The 19,898-nt window shown below is 42.6% G+C and overlaps 1 protein-coding gene across 8 annotated transcripts in view; it reads left to right on the top strand.

The window, feature by feature from the left end:
- Nucleotides 1-16,821, top strand: part of LOC120726439 (RNA-binding motif, single-stranded-interacting protein 3-like) — a 289,992-nt gene extending 273,171 nt beyond the window's left edge. For 6 of the 8 annotated variants that reach the window (XM_040020026.1, XM_040020031.1, XM_040020025.1 and 3 more), the window contains 4 exons: nt 4,712-4,822; nt 12,337-12,426; nt 14,110-14,270; nt 16,075-16,821. In XM_040020026.1, the coding sequence (XP_039875960.1) occupies nt 4,712-4,822; nt 12,337-12,426; nt 14,110-14,270; nt 16,075-16,078 (366 nt within the window). In that variant the 3' untranslated portion in view covers nt 16,079-16,821. The remainder of the gene's footprint in view (nt 1-4,711; nt 4,823-12,336; nt 12,427-14,109; nt 14,271-16,074) is intronic. The other 2 variants (XM_040020027.1, XM_040020028.1) reach the window with 2 other exon arrangements.
- The last annotated feature ends 3,077 nt before the right edge of the window (nt 16,822-19,898 follow it).

Below are 19,898 nucleotides of genomic sequence, written 5' to 3'. Positions count from 1 at the left end.
CATAACAGTTTTCTCATTTTATTTTCTTTTTTCGCTCTAAAATATTACACTATGTTCATTTTGAAGGCAGTTGTCCTTCTGTGCCTGCCTAAGACAGAAATCCCAGTCCCAGAAAGCACACTTTTAGTGTTTACAGAACTGGATGAAATTCTGGGCGTCCCCCAGAAGGACATGCTTAGTAAAAAGGAGATACTGCTTTCAGTCTGATACCAGCAGCCTGAGCATACTGCTTAGCTGACTGCATCTTGAGTATATGGAGGTCTGGACCTGAATGTAAATTATCTTAATAGCCTGCTGCATGTGGTGGAGATCCTTCAGCTGTAATGGACCAGGCAGTAAAAACAGTCACTATTTGTGTGACATTTATGTAGTTGCCTCACCTTTTTTACAATTGGCGTTGCTGATCAGCAGATGTAAAGTCAAGGTAATGAATATCAGCTGATACCAACCAGTGTTTCATAAGCAAGTGCTTGTAATGCGATCGTCATTAAAAGAAAACACTGCTGGTCGTAAGAATTTTTATAAGATTTCTTATTTACTGTACATTGTGTCAAGCCGTTGAGCGTATATCAATGTATTTTACAGGCAATGAGTGGATATCATCTCATCTCCGGTCTAAAGCAGAATCAATACCACCTTAAGCAGGACTGGCTTTTCCACACGCACGCACACAGACGCATGCACAAACAGGAATACATGTGCATACATTGCGGAGCTCTGTAAACATCGTCTCGTACATTTGTAACAGATACGTCTGCAGCAGGCATTATCTTATTCTCTCTTACACACAGAGGACAAATCAAAAACATATATTGTCTCTTTGTGTCAATCTCTTTCTCATTTTCTTTCCTCTCTAGCCCATCAATGGACAGACGCACAACCAGACAGACGCTTTTGCACACAGACACACACGCACACACTTTAAACCCTCTCTCTCACAGACACTCAGTCTCACAAACACAGAAAATCGAAATCACAAATCGGCTTAACTCTCCCTGACACATCTGTGAATTAAGCCTTTCCGTTGCTCTCCCTTTCCCATTATAAAGGCATTGTCAGAGGCTGAATCGGTAACAGGTAGCCCACAGCCCCTGCTGCTTCCTTCTCGCTTCTCCTCTCTCTTTTTTTTTTTCTTCCGCCTTACTCATCTGTCTTCTTTTTCATTCTCGGTCTTTGACTTCTCTCTCTCTCTTTCCAAAATTCCACTTTTTCTCTCCAAGTCTCTGGCTTCACTTCCCTCATCTATCTTTCTTCACTCCCGTTTTCCCCGTGACCTCCATCTTTGCTTAATCATCTCTCTCCTGTCCTCACAGTGTCTTTCTGTCTCTCTTTCCTCATTTCCCCTTTCCCTTTATTTATTCATCTGTCACAGCCAGTGGCAGAATAGTACTGGGTATTTTCATTTGGTGCTACTTTATAAGTCTGTGTGCTTTTGACTGCATTAATATTGCTGCTATAATTTGTCAGTTCAGCTTATATACAAAATATAGGGTCAATTTTTAGGACACTAAGTATGATTATACAGTAAAGTACTCAGCAGCATGTAAAGTGGTTACATTTGTCAGAAAATACTGCCTGCATACATGTTGATACATCAGTAAGAATCTGATAATATATAAGTGTTACACTACGAGATACTTGTACTTTTGTAAATATCGTTTGTTGATTAGCAGTTTTAAGTGTGGTCAAAAATATATAGAGCTGATATTCTCGTCTTTTTTATTTAAACATACCTTCATCAACAAACTTCACAATCAAGTTCACAATAAAAAACAAAATCTATCAGAAACCATTTTTTCCACTGAGATTAGTATTAAGTTTGAACTTTAAGGTGTATTCTTTTTCTTCTTCTAATGGCAGTGCTATGTTTCCACAAGCTTCCAAAGTGTCTGTTGGGTCTGACTGATGTTTCATCAACAGAGCGAGTATGCCAAGCTCAGTGTAGATGTCTACATGTCCTCAAATTTGGTGTCAACACATTACTTGTCCAAAAAGAAATACTTTATTACTAGGGCACCAACTATGTATGTGTCCTTGAAGTGCACTCCCAGCAGCTTAGAATGTGGGTGTAATAGGTACAACTACTTGCCCGTGGTGCGCAAAGACTCCCGTCTGCATATCCACGAGGGAATTTAATCTTAGTTTAAGTTCGGGCGGGATATATCAACCTTACTGTCATGTGAAAAGGAAAGCACATCCTTACTGCTTCCAGTAAGTGGGAAAGTAGCAGCCGGAGGTTGGTGATCGAATGCACTTGATTAATTGATCATCAGCGAGTCTAAACACCTCTATAAAAGCAGTTTGTTGTTTGCTGATCGGGAACATTCAGGCGTGTGTTAACATAATGTTGCAATATCCCCAGAAGTGGACATCTCAGCGAATTCGACGCGCAATGCTCAGAGAAACTGCAGAATGCCAAGAGCTACTTCTCAGAGCTACAAGCCTCCATTAGCATGTTAAATCTTAAAGTTTATGAGAGTACAATTAGGAAAAACACTAAACAAGTTTGGCCTATTTGGAAGGGTTTCCAGGAGAAAGCCTTTTCTCTCTAAAACAAACATGGCAGCACAGCTTAGGTTTGCAAAGTTGCATTTGAAAAAAAAAAACCCACACAACTTCTGGATCAGTGGTCTTTGGACAGATTACACCAATGTGGAGACATTTGGGCCTTAATCTGCAGCATCATGTTGAGCAAAAACCAAACAGCCTGCCAGCACAAACGCCTCATTCCAAAAGACAAGCACAGTGGTAGAGGGTTGATGATTCGGGCTTGTTTATCAGCCAGAGGACCTGCGCCACCTTATTGTCACTGAGTCGACCACGTGACTCTAGAATACTGTGGACAAATGTGAGGCCACCTGTTGGACAGCTTTGCTCTAACTGGGTCATGAAATAGGACAATGACCCCAAACAAAGCAGCAAAACTGCAACAGAATGTCTGAAAAATAAAAAAAATCAAGGTGTCACAATGGCCCAGACCTCAACTTGATCAAAATGCTGCGGCGAGCCCTTAAGTGAACTGTGTATAAACAAAAGCCTGAAAACCTCAATGAACTGAAGCAATGATGCAAAGAAAAGCGGCTAAAATTCCTCCCCAACAATGTGAGTGACTGATAAAGTCAGACAGAAAACAATTACTTCGACTTATTGCTCCTAAAGGCGGTTAAACAAGCTATTAAATCCTGGGGTGTACTTAGTTGAAAGCAACTAAGTACACCCCAGGACTCACCATGCAGTGAGTCCTGTGAAAACCTTCTTTTTCACAAGATTGTATTTGATTACCTTCTTCACTCCTCCTCGCCTTTATTTGTTATCAAACATTACATTTATTTAGTGACTGGTAATTACTGTCATTGTTGAGTCACCTGCCTTAATATTTGTATCCAAAAAAAACATTTTCAAGGTTTCAGAACTTGATACATTCATGTGTTTCGTGGTTCTTTCCTATAAGGCGTTCTCCTTTATGTCTCTAATTGACCTCACGGCTATTCATTTAGCCTTACAGTTTTCAACAACACTAGTCCAGGACATGAAGAGGTGACAACTAATCCTACTTTTTGTGTCCACTCGTTATCCAGTTTCTTTCTTGCTTGTGTACCTCCACAAAGTTTCATGTGAAGCTTCTATATTGAGCTAGAGGTAGCAGAGATGGAAGAGGAGAGGGAGGAAGGAAGAGCGGTTTAGCTGCCTGTGTTGGGAATGCAGGGAGTAGACAAGCAGAGCAATTCTGACAGGCTGTGTCTGCACAGTTTGTTCTCCAAAAGGCCCACACAGAGTCACCAGTGGGGTACACACATGCACACACACACTCCCAAGCATACACTACTTAAATTGCACGCTCACACACACACTTTGAAGTTAGACAGTACTGTCCTCCTTCACACTCGTTACACACAGTGTGTTGCAGGCTTACCCACAAACACACATAGGCACCGTTACAGTGTTACGAGCGCACAACAAGAGAAGAGAGCCGAGCAGAAGAAAAAGGGCTGGTTTTGAATGCATTCCTTCGAAGGCTTCAGTGCTGAGGAAATGGAGCTATCATGACAAGGGATGAAAGAGCAACAATGGTTTCATCGCTTTCCCTCATGTTTCACTGCACCGTGAAAAAGAAGCTTCTAGTGTTCTCATCCGGCCGTTAGGGAAAAACATGCTGTGCATTATACTGGGAGGACAGGCTCAAGAGCGAGCAAGTGAGAGCGAGGGACGGAGAGAAAGCATTTTCACTCGGCAACCCAAAAAAAAAATCATACTGCTGATACATCGGCAGCAGATAGTGATGGCTTTGATAGACTAAAGACAGTGGTGTGTATTGGTCCCTGTGTTCTGTTGCTGATTATTGACACCGTCCATCTTTTTGTGCCCAAAAACCCTCCTGTCGTCCTCTGTTTCTATTCATTTCATGCTTTTGATGATTCAATCGCTAACCCAAGTTTTCTTCTTTCTGTCCTCATGCTGACATTCTCTTATGTTGTACTTCATCTCACTTTGTTTCGCCTAGTCTAAAGGACTATATAATTTATATTTAGACAGTATGAGGACTAGCAACTACTTGTGGAAGTTCGCTTAAGGCTTATGTAAGCCCGCATAGTTAATCAGAGAGAGAAATTCACTAAACCAAAATGCTCCATCATTTCTTCTGTTCTTTAATTCTTCTCACCTTGTCCTTTTTTGTTTTTTTTGTTTGTTTGTTTTTACCTGCTTCCCTCAGGGTGCAGTGATCACGCCAGCCATGGACCACACTATGTCCATGCAGCCTGCCAATATGATGGGCCCTCTCACTCAGCAGATGAACCATCTGTCCCTGGGCACTACAGGAAGTGTGAGTAGGATTCGCTGTGTCACAGCGAACCACACACCGATAACCCCACACAAGCACACATAGTTACCGTGATCATCGTGACAGAATCTCAAAGCTGGCTACAAGGACATTTTAAAGTGCTCCACTCCACAGGTTGTTGCTAGCTGTACTAGCAACAACCTGTTGCTTTGAGTGTTTCAGTTAGTTTTGCATTAAATTTTTGAAAAAGTTCCTGGATGATGAAGTTCAGTTGAATTTAGTTTAGCTTTGCACTAGGTACAGCTATGCAGCAGCTATTCTTCAATAACAAAACCCTTGTGACTACACTATGGCGACTTACACAGAGATGTATGTAAAACATAAAAAACAGTGCACACAAGTCCTTAAAGTACAACCAGCAACCATCTAAATTCTAATGGCCTGATTTACAATTTGTACTCTGTATTACATAAGCTGTGCTACCAGGCACCATAACAACAATACATAATAACATTTCAACATTCATTTTAATAATTTCGAGCTGTGATCTGTAGCTCTGGCAAAAGGATTTCCAAGTCTCTGAGTCTGGTTTGATTTTCAGGTCTTTTCAGACAGAATAAACAAGAGATCATGGTTTGGGTTAAAACTTGTTTTCATCTTTTTACAGTGTTAGAAAGCTCCATTCATAGCTTGCCAGAGTGTCGTCCTCAGTGCATATTTTACATGTTTACTGGAAGTCACTTAACTCTAAGAAATGCCTACACTCGACAGTAACAGCAAGCACAAGCAAATTTTCCTCTGCTTATCCGAAGTCCGGTCACGGTGGGTAAGCAGTGTAATCCAGGTGTCTTTCCTTCCCCAGCAATACATTCCGGTTTCTAGTGGAGTATCCCGGGGTGTCTGCAGGGTAGATGACATGTAGTCTGCTCCAAAATGAAATCAAATCGATTCATAGAAGGGTGCACTTTAAATATACGTGGTCGGTTGTTTTCTGTTATTTGTTTCCTCTATTCCAGTATACAGTTGGAAAATATCTAAAAAAAAAAAATCTGCGTCTTCAGAGATGAAAAAGAAATGTTCAAGTTGTTGTGAGGGGTGTTATAGGTCGGTATGACCGAGTTGGAGGCTTTTCATCTCAGAGAACATTGTTCGTTTAGTTTAGAAACACTGAGTAAGAGATGGGTTTTACATTTCCTTTCAAAGAAGCCAAACCTTCTTAGGCTGTCGCCACATGTGCTCAGCCACGGAGCTGCCATATCATTTGTTTTACACAGCATGCGTTCACAGCCACATATTGAGAGAGCGTATTTCCTTCCTGATCTTCCACATTAAACAGACTTCCTGTGAAGCTTAACAGTGTGACAGGCCTCTCGCTTCTCCACCTTTTTCACTTTCACCCCCTAATTTCTGTTTCTTTCTCACACTTTTCTGTCTCTCCTCGCTCTCTAAATCGCACAGAAAATCTATCGCTCCATCAGTTTTCCACACACTCACTTACAGTTGCTGGCCCCTAAACCGTGAACTCCCCGCCTGTTTCAGGATCAAGTCGACTTAGAGGTGTCACACGGTTCTGAAGCCTGACTTCCTGCCCTAACCCTGCTGCCCGCAGGCAGGCGGGCAGGCAGACAGCTTTGCTCCAGAACTACGTTTGATCTCTGTGTGTGTGTTTGGGTGTGTATGATTGAAACAGTGCTGCATTGTACAGTTATCCATGTGTTTCCAGGTGAGCTGTCAGCGACTGTGACGCCATGTTGGCTCTGTCAGGAATGCCCCCTCCCTAATCTGCCCCAGCTGTGCTAACAGCCAGGATTAGAGACAGGCTAATCTATGATGATGGCTTCTGATGTTTGATGGGTTGTATTATAGGAGAAAGTGGGTTAAAGCTCTCTGTCTGCTTTTTTCATTTCGGGTTTACCCTTTCTACCTCTCCCCTTTATGCGTACTTAGCTTTCCTGAGGCAATGTGCTGTGTAGCCTAACCTCTCTACGGCTGAACTAACACGCACGCCATGCCACACTTGATCATCTTGGGGAATTGAGACGCGTTTCCTACACCAGATGCAAAATCCCTTTCATGATTGGGAAAGCCTGTTAAAAAGAAGGGGTTAGGAACAAGGATCTGTAACTATTCATGTATTTAACTGGACTTGACACCACATACTCTTTGAGCACATTCCTCAAGTGTACACACAGAAGCGGTGAGGTTATTTTGAATGCCCCTACTGGTCACGTGACTTAGCCTTCACCGCAGAAGAGCACCTGCAGTAAGCACCGTTTCCAGAGTCAACAACTTATCATGCTTCTGGCTGCTGAAGTAGAGCCACACCTCAGAATACTCTTGGCTGTTCCAGGCCTCGCTGCGGCTGTTTGTGTATGGCTGTGGCTTCCTTTTTCTCTCCAAGAAAAGAACCAAATGTTCTCAGTCCGCCCAAGCTGTCACACTGGTGTGGTGACCGTAGCTTTCCGAGAATGTCGTGTTATTTTGCAGCGCAGATCAGCTTGCAGGGTGAGGCTTTAAAAAGGAGCGGCAAGGAAAAACCTCACCTCATAACGAATGAGGATGGATCGTTGCCTCCTAATGGTCACTGCTTTGGAATTTAGCTGCTTCACCAGAAAATGTTCTGTTTTGAACTCATCCAGTTCAGCTTGGTGTCTGTCTGACTTGAACGACTTGATTACAGAATGCTAAAGAACCTCAGGCGCACTGTTTATGGATGGCACACATAAACATGCCATCCATGCTTCACGCTGATTTATTTTACCTTGTTTGGTGCATATTGCTCTGTTGCTGATTTATTTACCGTCTTCGAGGTCTCACCACTTAACAGGAGTCTATCTGTCATGCCTCGTGTCCCTGTTAGTCGCTGTGCACGTGCATGTGCACATGTGCGTGCGCTCTGTTCGTCCTTTTGATATTTGTGTCTGTGTGTGTGATTGCATGGCTGTCAGCATCTGCGTTTGTGCGAACGACATATTGTTTGACATGACAGGAGGTGACCTTCCCTCAGTGTTCTCCATCCTCTTTCTGTCATGGCATGAAGAACTCTGTTGTCATGGTGACAGCGGTGATTGACAGCATCTGTGTCACAGGAAGACAGATTTGTATGAAGTGTTTTCCTTTATTATCTGGACAGCTTCCCTCGTGTTTTTGCTTTTTCTACATACATCTGTGCGTGTGCATGCTCGTAAGCTTTCCCTGCATGGGTAAAGTTGACGAGCATGCACTTTCTTCTTCCTCTTCGACTTCGGACTGTAACACATGTTGACACCCTGCTGATTCCCCCTACCACCGAGCTCTTTGGTCTTTGCAAGACTGGGATGATTATTTTTAATGCAACACTCTTGAACTATCTTTATTTTGTCTTAGTCCAGGTTTACATTCTTTTGAAATATTTGGAGCTGTGATGTTGGTCTGATCCTGAATCTAAAGGCTGGATCGGGAATCAGTGACCTCCCCTCATTTCTTTTATATTTTGCTACGAAAACAGGAAATAGGTGCTGCGATTTGGTGAAACATGGAAATATATAAAGTAATACGTCATATGAGGCAAAACCAGGGCTTGTGCAATTTTAAGAAGTCAGTATTTGGTATGATCACCTTTATTCTTCAACACAGTCTGAACTCTCTTAGACAAGCCTTCTTTTAATTCCTTTAAATAGTCTTCAGGAATAGTTTTCCAGCCTTCTTGATCATTGTCATGATGAAAAATGAAGCCACTGCCAATCAGACTCTTTCCAAATGGCACTGCATGGTGGGTCAATATCTAATGGCACTTTCCTGTGTTTATAATTCCATCAATTTTGACAAGATTCACCTGTTGCACTTCTCTCCTGACCTCCACCATATTGGTAGCGATTTGAACCAAATATTTCCTGTACTTGCCTGTACTGATTTTCAGTCCAGTTCAGTTCATAGCTTGGCCTTTTCTCCCTGTTTTCCAGACAAGTGAAAGGCCAGATGCATCTCTCTGTGTCCTGGCCTTCAGATACTGTTCATCTGCTATAGATAGTTTGTAGGCCTACCATTTATTTTGTCCTCCCTGTCTAGTTTCCTCACGTTTTTAAGGAAACACTACACAGAATGCCGAGATATGCCAAATGTTGCGTCAATAGCTCTTTGTGAATCACCTTTTTGGTGCAAAAATACAACTTTATGCTGTCAACCTATGTTAATTGGACATTTTTCAAAAATCCAACTAAATAAATTGGAGCAAACTGGTTCTCTTGCAAAGTTGTCTATGTGCAGACACAACACTGGTTCACAAGTTGAGTTAGCTGCCTTTTTATGCTTGAATGATTAAAAGGTTAGTGCCAAGTGGCTTAAGAAATAAAGAAAATGCTTCTCTGAAGAAAAAAGGACTGGACTGAAAATGAGAGAAAAAGCAGCCAATGTTCAAAGAATAACTTTGAAAGACCTTCAGAAAGCCTGTTTCTCAAAACCACTTTAAATAACAAGAAAGTCTGGCTCATAGGAAGCAAGCAGGTTGAGTGGTCCTCAATGTCAATCAGCTGCAAGAATCTGCAGTCGGACAGACTCCAGCTCCACATTTTGAACTGCAGCTGGCGACGGTAGTCTTCATACCTGCTGTGAGCTGAAGGGCCACTCCAACCCGAACCCACGGCAACAGCTTCTTCTTTCATACTCGCGCGCATATATGTACGAGTATATGCCCCCGTCTCCTTACAAAGCAGTGTAATTCTGTGGGAAACACTGATAGCACTAGTGGTCAAAAAGTTTAAACAATATCCTGGTGAGGGAGAGTGAGTCGTAAATAAAAGTATCAAAGCTTTCTACCATAAAAGTGACTGATTTTACTGGCATTAATCTCTGCAGGCAGTCTTAACAAACCCTTGGGATGAGGATATGAAGACCTTGTCACAGTGAAGTGGGACAGCACTGTAATTCACAACTATTGATGTGCATTTCCAATAGAACTTCACTGCGATTTTTAGATCCGTAATCATCAGAGCCCTTCCCCCACGCCGCATGGCCATTAATAACATACACTGAGTAGCTGGATGTTCTAGCCTTGACCCGCTATTATCCCTCACCTTGCAGACGATACAACTGAAAAAGAGAGCGTCAACGCACAGAGGATGGATAGATGCGGAGCTTGAGTGGCAGGCCAAGAGGCAGAAGATTTATGTGAACATTTGGAAATGCTAATGTGCTGTGCCACATTCCACCAAAGCTGAGAAATCCTCGTACCCACCAAACTTAAAGTGTCTTTACACATCATTGTGGTGCAGAGGCCCAAACCACCGCTGAACCAGCGCGGCTGTGTCTATGCTATGGATTTTCATCCTGGTGTTGCTGCATTGCGGTCTGAATTTATACCGTAGTTATAGGTGTATGTCATGGAGAGTGATGGTAGAGAAGAGACTTAAGGAGTCTACTCACACCATTCTCGTTAAGGAGCTATTCAGGCCTCCTGTTCATCAAACATACGCACACGCCATCTGCTTCTGGCGCTGCTGTGTGTGTGTGTGCATGTGTATTGATGTATATGTGTGACTTGGAGAGTGAAACACCATTTATGGCCAATTAGGGATGCTTTATATTACCCAAACCTGTCCCCTGACTATGGACAGCAAAGTATTAAAAGTGTTGAAATTGGACAAAAATCATCTTTATCACTATAGCAACTCGATTATCTGTAGCCGCGCTTGACATCCCCCTGACTTGCCGCAGCAGCGACTGGAGAAATATGCCTTGCTCAACCTGCCACATTAAATAGGTTAACTAATGGTTATGGTAAAAGAAAAAAAATCTTATCTTATTAAATTTTCTTGTTAAATCTAATTTAAATTCCTTTTGCAGTCCTGCAGAGAAATATAACCTTTCAAATGGACATTCTCCCTATGACAGGGAGATTTTGATATTGCTAATTATCTCCTACTTTCCTTCATTTGCTTTCATGCAGCCCTCACAGGTGAGTTGGCTGAATAAGTTAATAGGGTGGAGAGGCGAAGACCTAAAGTCCCGAGGAAAATTGGTATGCATGGTTTTGATCCACCAGGGAGAAGGTCACTTCAACAATCTGATAGGCCTTTTTAGACGCTAGCAGGTTGAAAGAGAGCGAGTAAGAAAGAGAGAGAGTGACAGGAAGGTGAGAGGAAAGAAGGGACGACACGGAGAGGTAATGTGGTAATGTGTCAGGAAGTCTGGATATGCCACCTCACCCCATCCTGAGTGTGACAGCTCTGAAGGTGTGATAACCTTAAATTCCCCTGCCCGGACCCACACAGCCACGCTCGCCTACGAACGCCACACTAACATCCATCCCAGGGCATCCTCCTGGCCGCGCGTAGCAACGGTGGGGGAGTTAATCACCCATGTCCATGGCCTTTAGCTGCTCTCATTAGCGGTGAGCGGTGGAGCCGTACCCGATCCATTAGCAACGCTGCCGGTAATGACACTTCACCAGCACCGCCGGGCCCACGGCCAAGAAAGGCTTCGCAGCCCGGCGCAGCCCCTCCATTACCGACTCGTACTGCATTCTGCCGCCACGCTTTTTAGCACTTGCAGGTGGGACTAAGAGGCAAAGGGAAAAATAAAATAGAAAGAAAGGGATTGTACTTCCCTTTTCGCTTCGTCCGGAAAAGCAGCAGGAAGATGAGGCCAGGGGGAGAGGCAGCCTGGTGGCTTTTATCTGGGATCACATCCGTTGGCGCTGTACTGCAGCATTATCGTTCCAAGCCTCTTTGTCTTTGTCTGTCTTTCTCAAACACACACACACACACACACACGTATGTATCCCACACACAGCTGTACACAGGAGAACTTGCACATTCACAGTTGGACGGACAAATAGTGATAAGTCATCTTTTATGCACAGGCATGTGCTAATTAAAAACAAGCACGCACACTAGTAAATCAGGCTCACACTGATGTGTGTGTGTGTGTGTGTTCAACATTACCACCGCCACACAAAGCATTCACAGCAAGTTACAGAAAAGGCTTTGCACAAAGTGCCGTGTCTTCATTCATATTGCATGTGAAAGCCCCCCCTGGCTGTCATGTAACGAAACCTGTGTCACGCCTGTAAAATGGCCATCTTGGAGCAAGCTAGCACCCTGTTAAAAGCCAGGGCATGCATGACTAAAAGAATATAGGCCACAGGCAGCAGACCACCTGCTTTTTCTTTCCTCTCCCTCTCTCTCCTCATCCCTGTCGTTTTTTTATCTTCTCAGCTGTGGCCCAGTGCATTTGCTTGCCTCTGAAGTCTTGGTGGGACAGCAGGGCATCTCTTCTTTCTCCTCTTTCTCCTTCTCCTTATGTAGTCTTCTGATCTGCTCTGCTCTGCTCAATATATACACATATTCTTTTAGCGCCCCCCAAAGGATGCTGAGGGCACAGCAATCTGCCACCCTAATAGTTATGGGAGTAATTACACTGAATGAGTCTTCCAGGGAATTATGATAGACATAGGGCTTTTTTATGTGAAAAGCATGTATTGATTAATATTATAATGGAATTTGTGGTTCCGATGTGTGTTGTAAGAATTACCACATGACAGGATTTTGATGCGTGTGTGTCTTTTGTTTCTGTTTCAGTACATGACTGCTGCAGCCGCCGCGGCGCCTATGCAAGGGACCTACATTCCCCAGTACACTCCTGTGCCTCCAACCGCTGTCCCTGTCGAAGTAAGCCCCACATGCATGCGCACGCTACTCGTCAAGTATTAAAAATCTGTCGACGTTTACGCATAGGAGGACATCATTAGTACTAACAGCCTACTCACTTCCACCCACAAGCACTCCCTTCGCCATTTCTAAGCCTGCTCGCCACATCAGTAGACTTAAACAGTCATTAAATTGACAAATTACATTTGAAGCATGGCGCAAATTGCTTTTATTCTCTCTAAACAAATGGCTTCGTACCAGCAGCACATAACAAGGATCAAAAACTGCAAGCAAAGCAAGATGAGTCAGAAGTTTTATAGTATTTGGGAAAGACATTTGAAGTGCAGTGTAGACTTTCTCACTTCCTCGGCGGCTGTCTGAGCTCCTGGCAGGTTCGGGCAGTCCAGGCTGAGAAATGATGAACGTGGAGAGCGGGTGGGTAGGCAGGCAGGCAGGCAGGCCAGCAAGGAGAGCGGGCCAGCTGTCTGGCGGCTGACAGTGCGGTCGTACTCAGATGGACTATCAGTCGTGTATCAGATGACAGGAGCTGAAGTGAGACACAGTGCCGGCGGTGCTGTCTCTCTCTCTCTCCCCACCTCTTCCCCTACAGCCGGTTTAAGCTGGTAGGTAGCTGGAACATGCACACATCCGTCAGCCACGGAGCTCTGGCTAGCCCACCGGCAACGGACAATGACAGTTTTCACTGACAGAGCCATTAGTCGCTTCCTCGCCCCCCCTCCCACATCCCACCCCGTCAGAAAGTTGCAGTCTTCGTCATGAAGGAGCGAGGCGGAGGAAAGAGATGTAGTTGTAGCGTAGCCCACGGCACCTCTTGCCTATTTCATCCTCACAATTGTCCTCTCAGTGCCAGCGTCAGCAGCGGGGTGTATATCACTGTATCAGCCAGTGTCTGGAGGGCTGATGTATGGACAGGACGCAGTATCCTTGAGAGCTTGTTAAAGGTGATTGAGATGACTCAGTGATGGTGGCTATCTGTATTGCTCGACACGTAAAAAGGCTAAGAGGCTGTTGTGATGAATTCATTGTACGTAGCCATCCTTAAAAAAGTTTCTACCTTAGACTTAAAATTCGGCAAAAAATATAAAGTATGTTTCATTAATGGCATGATCTCACGCACAGACTGTGCATCTTTTTTATTGTTTAGCCTCCTCGGTATTGCTCTTAGAATAAAAATGCTCCTTTTATTTTTTTTGTTGTAGTGCACGAAGCAAACGTCGGCCGCACTTCTACAGCGTGTGTAATTCTTCTCAACGTATATTGGCTTCTTCGGATGGAAGAACTCTTTGCTTTAAATGAAGTTATGTGTTTAGAGTGGATGGAGCTGCCATAGGGTCTGTCAGTTTGAGAAGTGAATAAACAAAAAAGTGCTCTTTGGTATACTTTTATGTCAAGTCAAATCAAATTGTCTGTATTACGTCTGCGGGAAAGATATTCTCTATCCTTAGACTCTTGATTTCTGTGATGAAACTGCACCAAAAAATCCTTTTACAGAAAACAAATAAGACAAACCTCATAAGCAGCAGAAAAGCAACAGAAGAATTGTCCCTTTTCCAAGACAGACAGGCATGCGACACCACAAATGTAAACACAGAGTAGACAGAAGGAGAAGTTTACTAGATACAGCCACATACTTGTCTTCTTCCAAGCTTACATGTTTCCACCTGTGTCTGTGTGTGTGTCCAGGGAGTGGTGACAGACGCTTCACCCCAGACAGTGGCTCCTTCATCACAGGACGTGGCTGGCCAGCAGCAACAGATCCAGGTGGACAGTGCTACTGACCATGTTCCTGCTTACTCATACCAGTCCAAGTACGTCCAGCAGGAGACAGTTTCTGCTAACCTTTTGTATGCATCAAAATCTCTCTTCATTAATTTTTTTCTTAATATATAATCTTATTTTTAAAATTCAAGCTTTTGAAATGGCAATATATATGACTATGTATATGTATGTATATATATATATATATATATACCAGCCACTTCATTAGTTCCAAACAATAAGGATCCCCCACACCATTACACCACCAGCAGCCTGAGCCACTGATACAGACATGATGGATCCCTTATTTCTTGTTGTTGTACCAGGAAACATTTTTCCAATCTTCTCTTGTCTGATTTTGGCCAGCCTGTGCAAACAGTCGCCTCAGTTTCCTGTTGTTAGTTAACAGGTGTAACAGACGCTCCTCTTGCATACCTTGGTTGTAACAATCATTTATTTGAGTTGCTGTTGCCTTCCTATCAGCTCCAAGCAGTCTGGTTGTTCAACTCTGACCTCTGGCATCAACAAGGCGCTTTCACCCAGAGAACTGCTGCTCACTGGATATTTTCTCTACTTTGGATCTTTCTCGTAAGCCCTTTAGGCAATTCGGTGCCTAAATGCAATGAACTGCTGCCATGCGATTGGCTGATATTTCCATTAACAAGCAGATGAACAGGTGTACCTAACAAAGTGGCCAGTGAGTGTGTATTGATCCAGCACATAAACCCAAATGCTCAAAGTAATTAAAGCTGATTAAATACTTTAAATGACATTTTCACCCATTTTGAGTTAATGAAACTGATTATTTTAATTAACCATCATGCAGATTAGGTAATCACCATTTATATCGTCTACTTATTTATCTCGTGTACGTCTGTGGAGGATATGCTTGGCCTTTAATATTGTAGCATCCAGACATGTTTGGGAAGGAGAGGAAAATGATGAAGATTAGCTAAAATAATGATCTGTCTTATTCAGCGGATTTATATTTGTTTACATTTCTGCTATTACGATTATATTTAACTTAATGCTGTAGCACAAAGCTGTGTTAGTGACTATCAGCTGGTAATGTGCAGAGTGATGCCCTGCTAATTTTAAAATATAAAGTGTCTAAAGTTTTTTGTCCAAAGATAAAGCAATGAATAATAATGTTAGTTAAATAACACCGACTGCCTTATGTCAATTCAGACTGCCTAATGGAGTAATGGATACTACGGTACTTGGGTTTTATTAACTGACACTATTTGTCTTGACTTAATAAGTGTATATCATAATCAAACAGAACACATAACATAAAAACTAAAATGTTTTATTCCTCACACCATTTAAATATTAACTTTATTGACTTAAAACAATATTAAGCAACTGATTGCTCCAGGTTTTTTTTTGTTTGTTTGTTTTGTTTTTTAGTTTTTGTTGTCTTTTCTAGATAGGCTGGAAGTAAACGATCATTTTGGGTTTTATAATCCGCTACAATTTCTCAGTTTTGTTTTGTTTTGTTTTTTTCTACAATTTGTTTTTAGTAGATAGTCTCCCTCGGGTGTTTGTGATAACAAAAGCAGTGAAGTTTGTGAGGTTTTTCTGTTTGACGAAGGTTTTTGTGAAGCAGAGGCTTAATAGAGACCTTAAAAAGAAATCAAAAAAGCAAAGTACTATGAAATGTAGTAGCATTACATAATGATTCAGATTATTCCTGGCTGCCGTTGTCACTTTTTTGCTTTCTGACCCGATCATAACTCTTTAACGCGTATCATTTTGTTCCAGCATTCTGACTGAGCTGTCAGCCATCGGCTCTATTGCTTCGCTGCGTTTGTAAAATTGTGCTTTGATTGCAGACGCACTCACGCTCTCTCTTTCTCTCTGTATTTCTGTTTTCTCCTCTTTCATCAGATAGCAACGGCCTGAGCGAATGTTCCTGTGACAGCGTTGCCTTGAGACAGAAGGTGGCTGCACTGTGAATGTGAGGAGAAAGAGAGAAGAAAAGAGATTGCTTCCAGATTGCCCAGGCACCAAAAAAAAAAGAGACACTTTTTTCATTTCCTACCTGGCCTACAAGGAAAAAAATATCAAGAAGGAGGCAAAGATTGCAGAGGAAGGGGATGGGGGGAAATTGCTGGGCACAGTGCAAAGAAGTGAATTTGTTTAGTCTGGGAACCTGCCTGAAGGGGCTGGGCTGAAGCTTGAAAAGTTTCTCAAAGAAAATTCTCAACGAATTGAAACAAAACAAAGAAAAACTACAAAAAAAGAATAAAATTGAAAATTCGAAAAAAAAAAAAAAAAGGTTGAATGCGCAGGTAGGTGATGAAGTTTATTTTGTAATTAGAAAAGGGGAGTCAAGTTTGAGATACACACAGAGATTGTCTTCCTCAGATATTAAGCTACAGTTTCTTTTCTGTCTTTTTATGTTCTAGTGTTAAATCTTAGTTTTCTAGATATATTCGAAAAACAAGGTGTTTTTTTTTCTCCTTTCTTTCTTGAATCTTCATGGCCTTAATTTGAAGGGCGCCAGAAACTTTTTACAGAGATTAAGTCTGACGTCATGTTGGGAGGAAAAGAAAAAAAAAAAAAAAAAGCTAACAAAAACAGTCTCTTGGACCACTTGGAGGGTACAAGACAGTAGATGAATTGTTCTAAAGAGGAAAAAAAAGAATCTATCACATAAGCTGTACAGATTTAATAGAGAAGAGCTTTTTTTTCTTTTCTTCATTAGAAGAAAACTTTGATAATTATTATGTCAGAGGTAACTAAGTGTCAGAAGTAAACAAATGTCTGTCGTGGGGGTGGGAGACTCTGGGTGGGCGGGTGGTCGGGTGGGTGGGGGCGAAGCTTTGAAGAGATTTTTCACAGTGAGGAAAAAAAAGAAAAAGTAAACATAAGAAAACATGCTGCAGTCCTGCAGGATGCAGTCTGCTGCAAATGCTGAACTTGTTTTTTATCGTCATTATTATTTTACATGGCAACGTTGCTGTCGATGACATTAGTGCTTTTTATCTGCCACATTTTACCTTTTTTATGAGCTTTAAAGATGTTTTTAGCCCGCTTTGCTTGTCACACTGCAAAAAAAAAAAAACTCACAAAAAAGGAGGAAAAAAATAAATAAAATGAGCAGGAGGAAAACAAAAAACTACAGAGAAAATTCTGGCAGTAAAACAAAAAAAACAACAACGTTAGATTCAGTAGGAGCTTATGGTTTAAACCAATCAGTGCAAAAGCAATAGAAAGAAATTGTTGACAATTTCTGTAGTCTTTCCTAGTTGTGGATCAAATGCAGCCCATGGATGGCCATTTTTATACCAAAGATGAAGAGACACTCTGAACCAGAGTTTAGTTTTTCTTTTATTGTTTCCTTTTGTTTTGTTTTCCTTTTCATTTTTCAGTTTGATTTTGTTGTTGTTGATGTTGTTGTTGATGATGATGTTAATGTTGATGTTGATGTTGTTGTTGCTGTTGTTGTCGGGTTTTTTTCTGCTTTTTTTTTTTTTTTCATTATTTTTTCTTTTTATTTTTTTTTTGGTTTTGTTTTTTACCTTAATGGCCGGACCAGTCCTTGCTATCCTTCTTAACCGGGTTTAAGAACACTTTTCACAGTTGTCCAAGCTGTCGCGCACGCATATCGATAACGCTCATACGCCGTCTCAAACACACACACCAGACAGTGTTGAATCGCGTGGCAGTTTTATCAAAAGTCCTCTTTCCGTCTTTTAATTTCTCTTGTGTGTGTCTCATCTCTTCTTCTTCTGTAATGCTTTCACACACTGTGTGTGCATCCCACCTCTGTCTCTCTCTCTCTCAAATCCTGCAGGGAAAACTTTAGGAATCAGACTGGGGAATGTTGCTGTGTCTGCTAAGTGGTCGCATCGCTTCCAGCTAATTTCATTCTGTTTATCTGTTTAATTCAACCATAACTATCTCAGCCATTTCTCAGTGTACTAAGCTTCAGCAGGAAGCCCCCCACCCCCCACCCCCTGCTGCTGTTTGACCTCATGTTTAATCAGTATGTCATAGGTGGATCGCTTTTTAATATATTTATGTGCTCAAAACACCAGAGTCACCTTTGCTGCATATTGTGCATAAATTGCTCCCCAAAAGGAACAAAACTGAAGTCTTTTGGTAATGATTGCATAAACTTTACGGCACTTAATGGCACTCTCCTTGTCTTTACAGCAGCCTAATTGAGTAGTTTGACATTTTGGGAAAATTATCGCAATTTTTTTTCTTTAGAAGTTTATAATCTTGCTGGATTAGTCAGCACCCAGCAGTTTGGCTTAGCCTTGAACAGTACGTGGAGCAGAAAACCTTGCAGCACCACTTGTTGTATCTCATTTGTTTTATACAAAAATAACACCTTTAGTCTTGCAACGTCCCCGCCTCTCATCCTGTGACAGCGGGGAATAGCCCCTCCCCACCGCGGCCCTGGATTGGACATGCAGAAGAACAATGATGGAGAAATATTCCTCTGAGCCACATTTAACTTTGTGGACATGTAGTAACCATTCACTTTGCTTTTGTATTATTTGTGTAGTAAGCCCGCTGTCACTACCGCCTGCCATCACTGTGACGCTAACAAAGCATGGAGGTAAGGAGTTTAAAGCAAGAAGAGGACTGCTTGTCTTGAACATCCCTCCTGATCATTTGTAGAAGGTCAGCACACCTGTGGGAAGTAACTAGGCTTCCCACCAGCCATAACAGGATGTCGATGGCAGCTTCTTCCTCAACCTCGCCACTGAGTGTCAGTTACACCCCTAGTTGTCCCAATTTGTTGCACAAACAACCCCGTCTCGTCTGATCCGGTCTTTCCATCCCTGAGCCGCATGAGGTTTTTTTCAGTGACTTCATCTCTGTGGATTGTCCCCAGAGAAATTGCCTGTGGGTCATTTCTGCCCGTATTACAGAAAGCCTGTGTGTCAGGAACGCTGTGTGCGTCTGTGTTCTGCTCACCCGTGGCCTCCCCCGCTCGGCCCCGGCTGTGGTGCCGCAGCACTAAAAAGAACCGCGGCTTCGCTTGCAACATTAATGTGCCATGGTCAAGCCACCCTCCTTTGCTCTCATTTTCCCCTCGCTGTCATCCTCTCCCTCTTCCACCAACACCGCCACCCCCGTCTCTCACGCTATCTCTCTCTCACTCTCTCTCTGAGGTTTCTTCTCTTTATTGGATGGTGCAGAAGCAGAACCACAAACCAATTTCAGTCACTCTCGCAATGAGGCTTGACGGGCCCAATTTGTCTCCCTCCGGGGCAATAGGATCCACTCCAGTGTCCCTCAAAAGACCCCTTTCTTGCGGAGAGAGAGGGAGCTTTTTGTTTGGTGACAATTGCAATTGAGCACTCGCAGTTCATGTGACTCATTCAAATCCTGTGCTCCTGGCAGTGTGCACGTTGCAAAGTGAACTGCGGTATGTCATCATTCGCGGTGATTTCTCGTTTTCCTTTTTTTTCGTAAGCAACAATCAAACTGTACATTGAGTGCCTTTTTAACAAAGCTTCCAAATAATTCCAAATCATCTGTGTAATTGTTAATAAAGCAAAGCACATGGAAGAGCTTGTTAAAGAAGCTGTGCTGAGGAAACGCTACTTTATGGTGCTAAAGATGAAGCTGTCTTGGGCTTCCGCCTTTCATTGCGATCGGTGATTTTCTGTGGTGAGCCGGCCACTGTTGATCACTTGGCCGCCAGCTCGATCTTAACCGGCCTCCTGTCCACTCGATGACACAAAAAA

The sequence above is a fragment of the Simochromis diagramma genome, unplaced genomic scaffold (assembly GCF_900408965.1).
Source record: "Simochromis diagramma unplaced genomic scaffold, fSimDia1.1 OVJJ01000753.1, whole genome shotgun sequence".
Taxonomy (NCBI): Eukaryota; Metazoa; Chordata; class Actinopteri; order Cichliformes; family Cichlidae; genus Simochromis; species Simochromis diagramma.
This window is presented reverse-complemented; position numbering and strand designations above follow the sequence as displayed.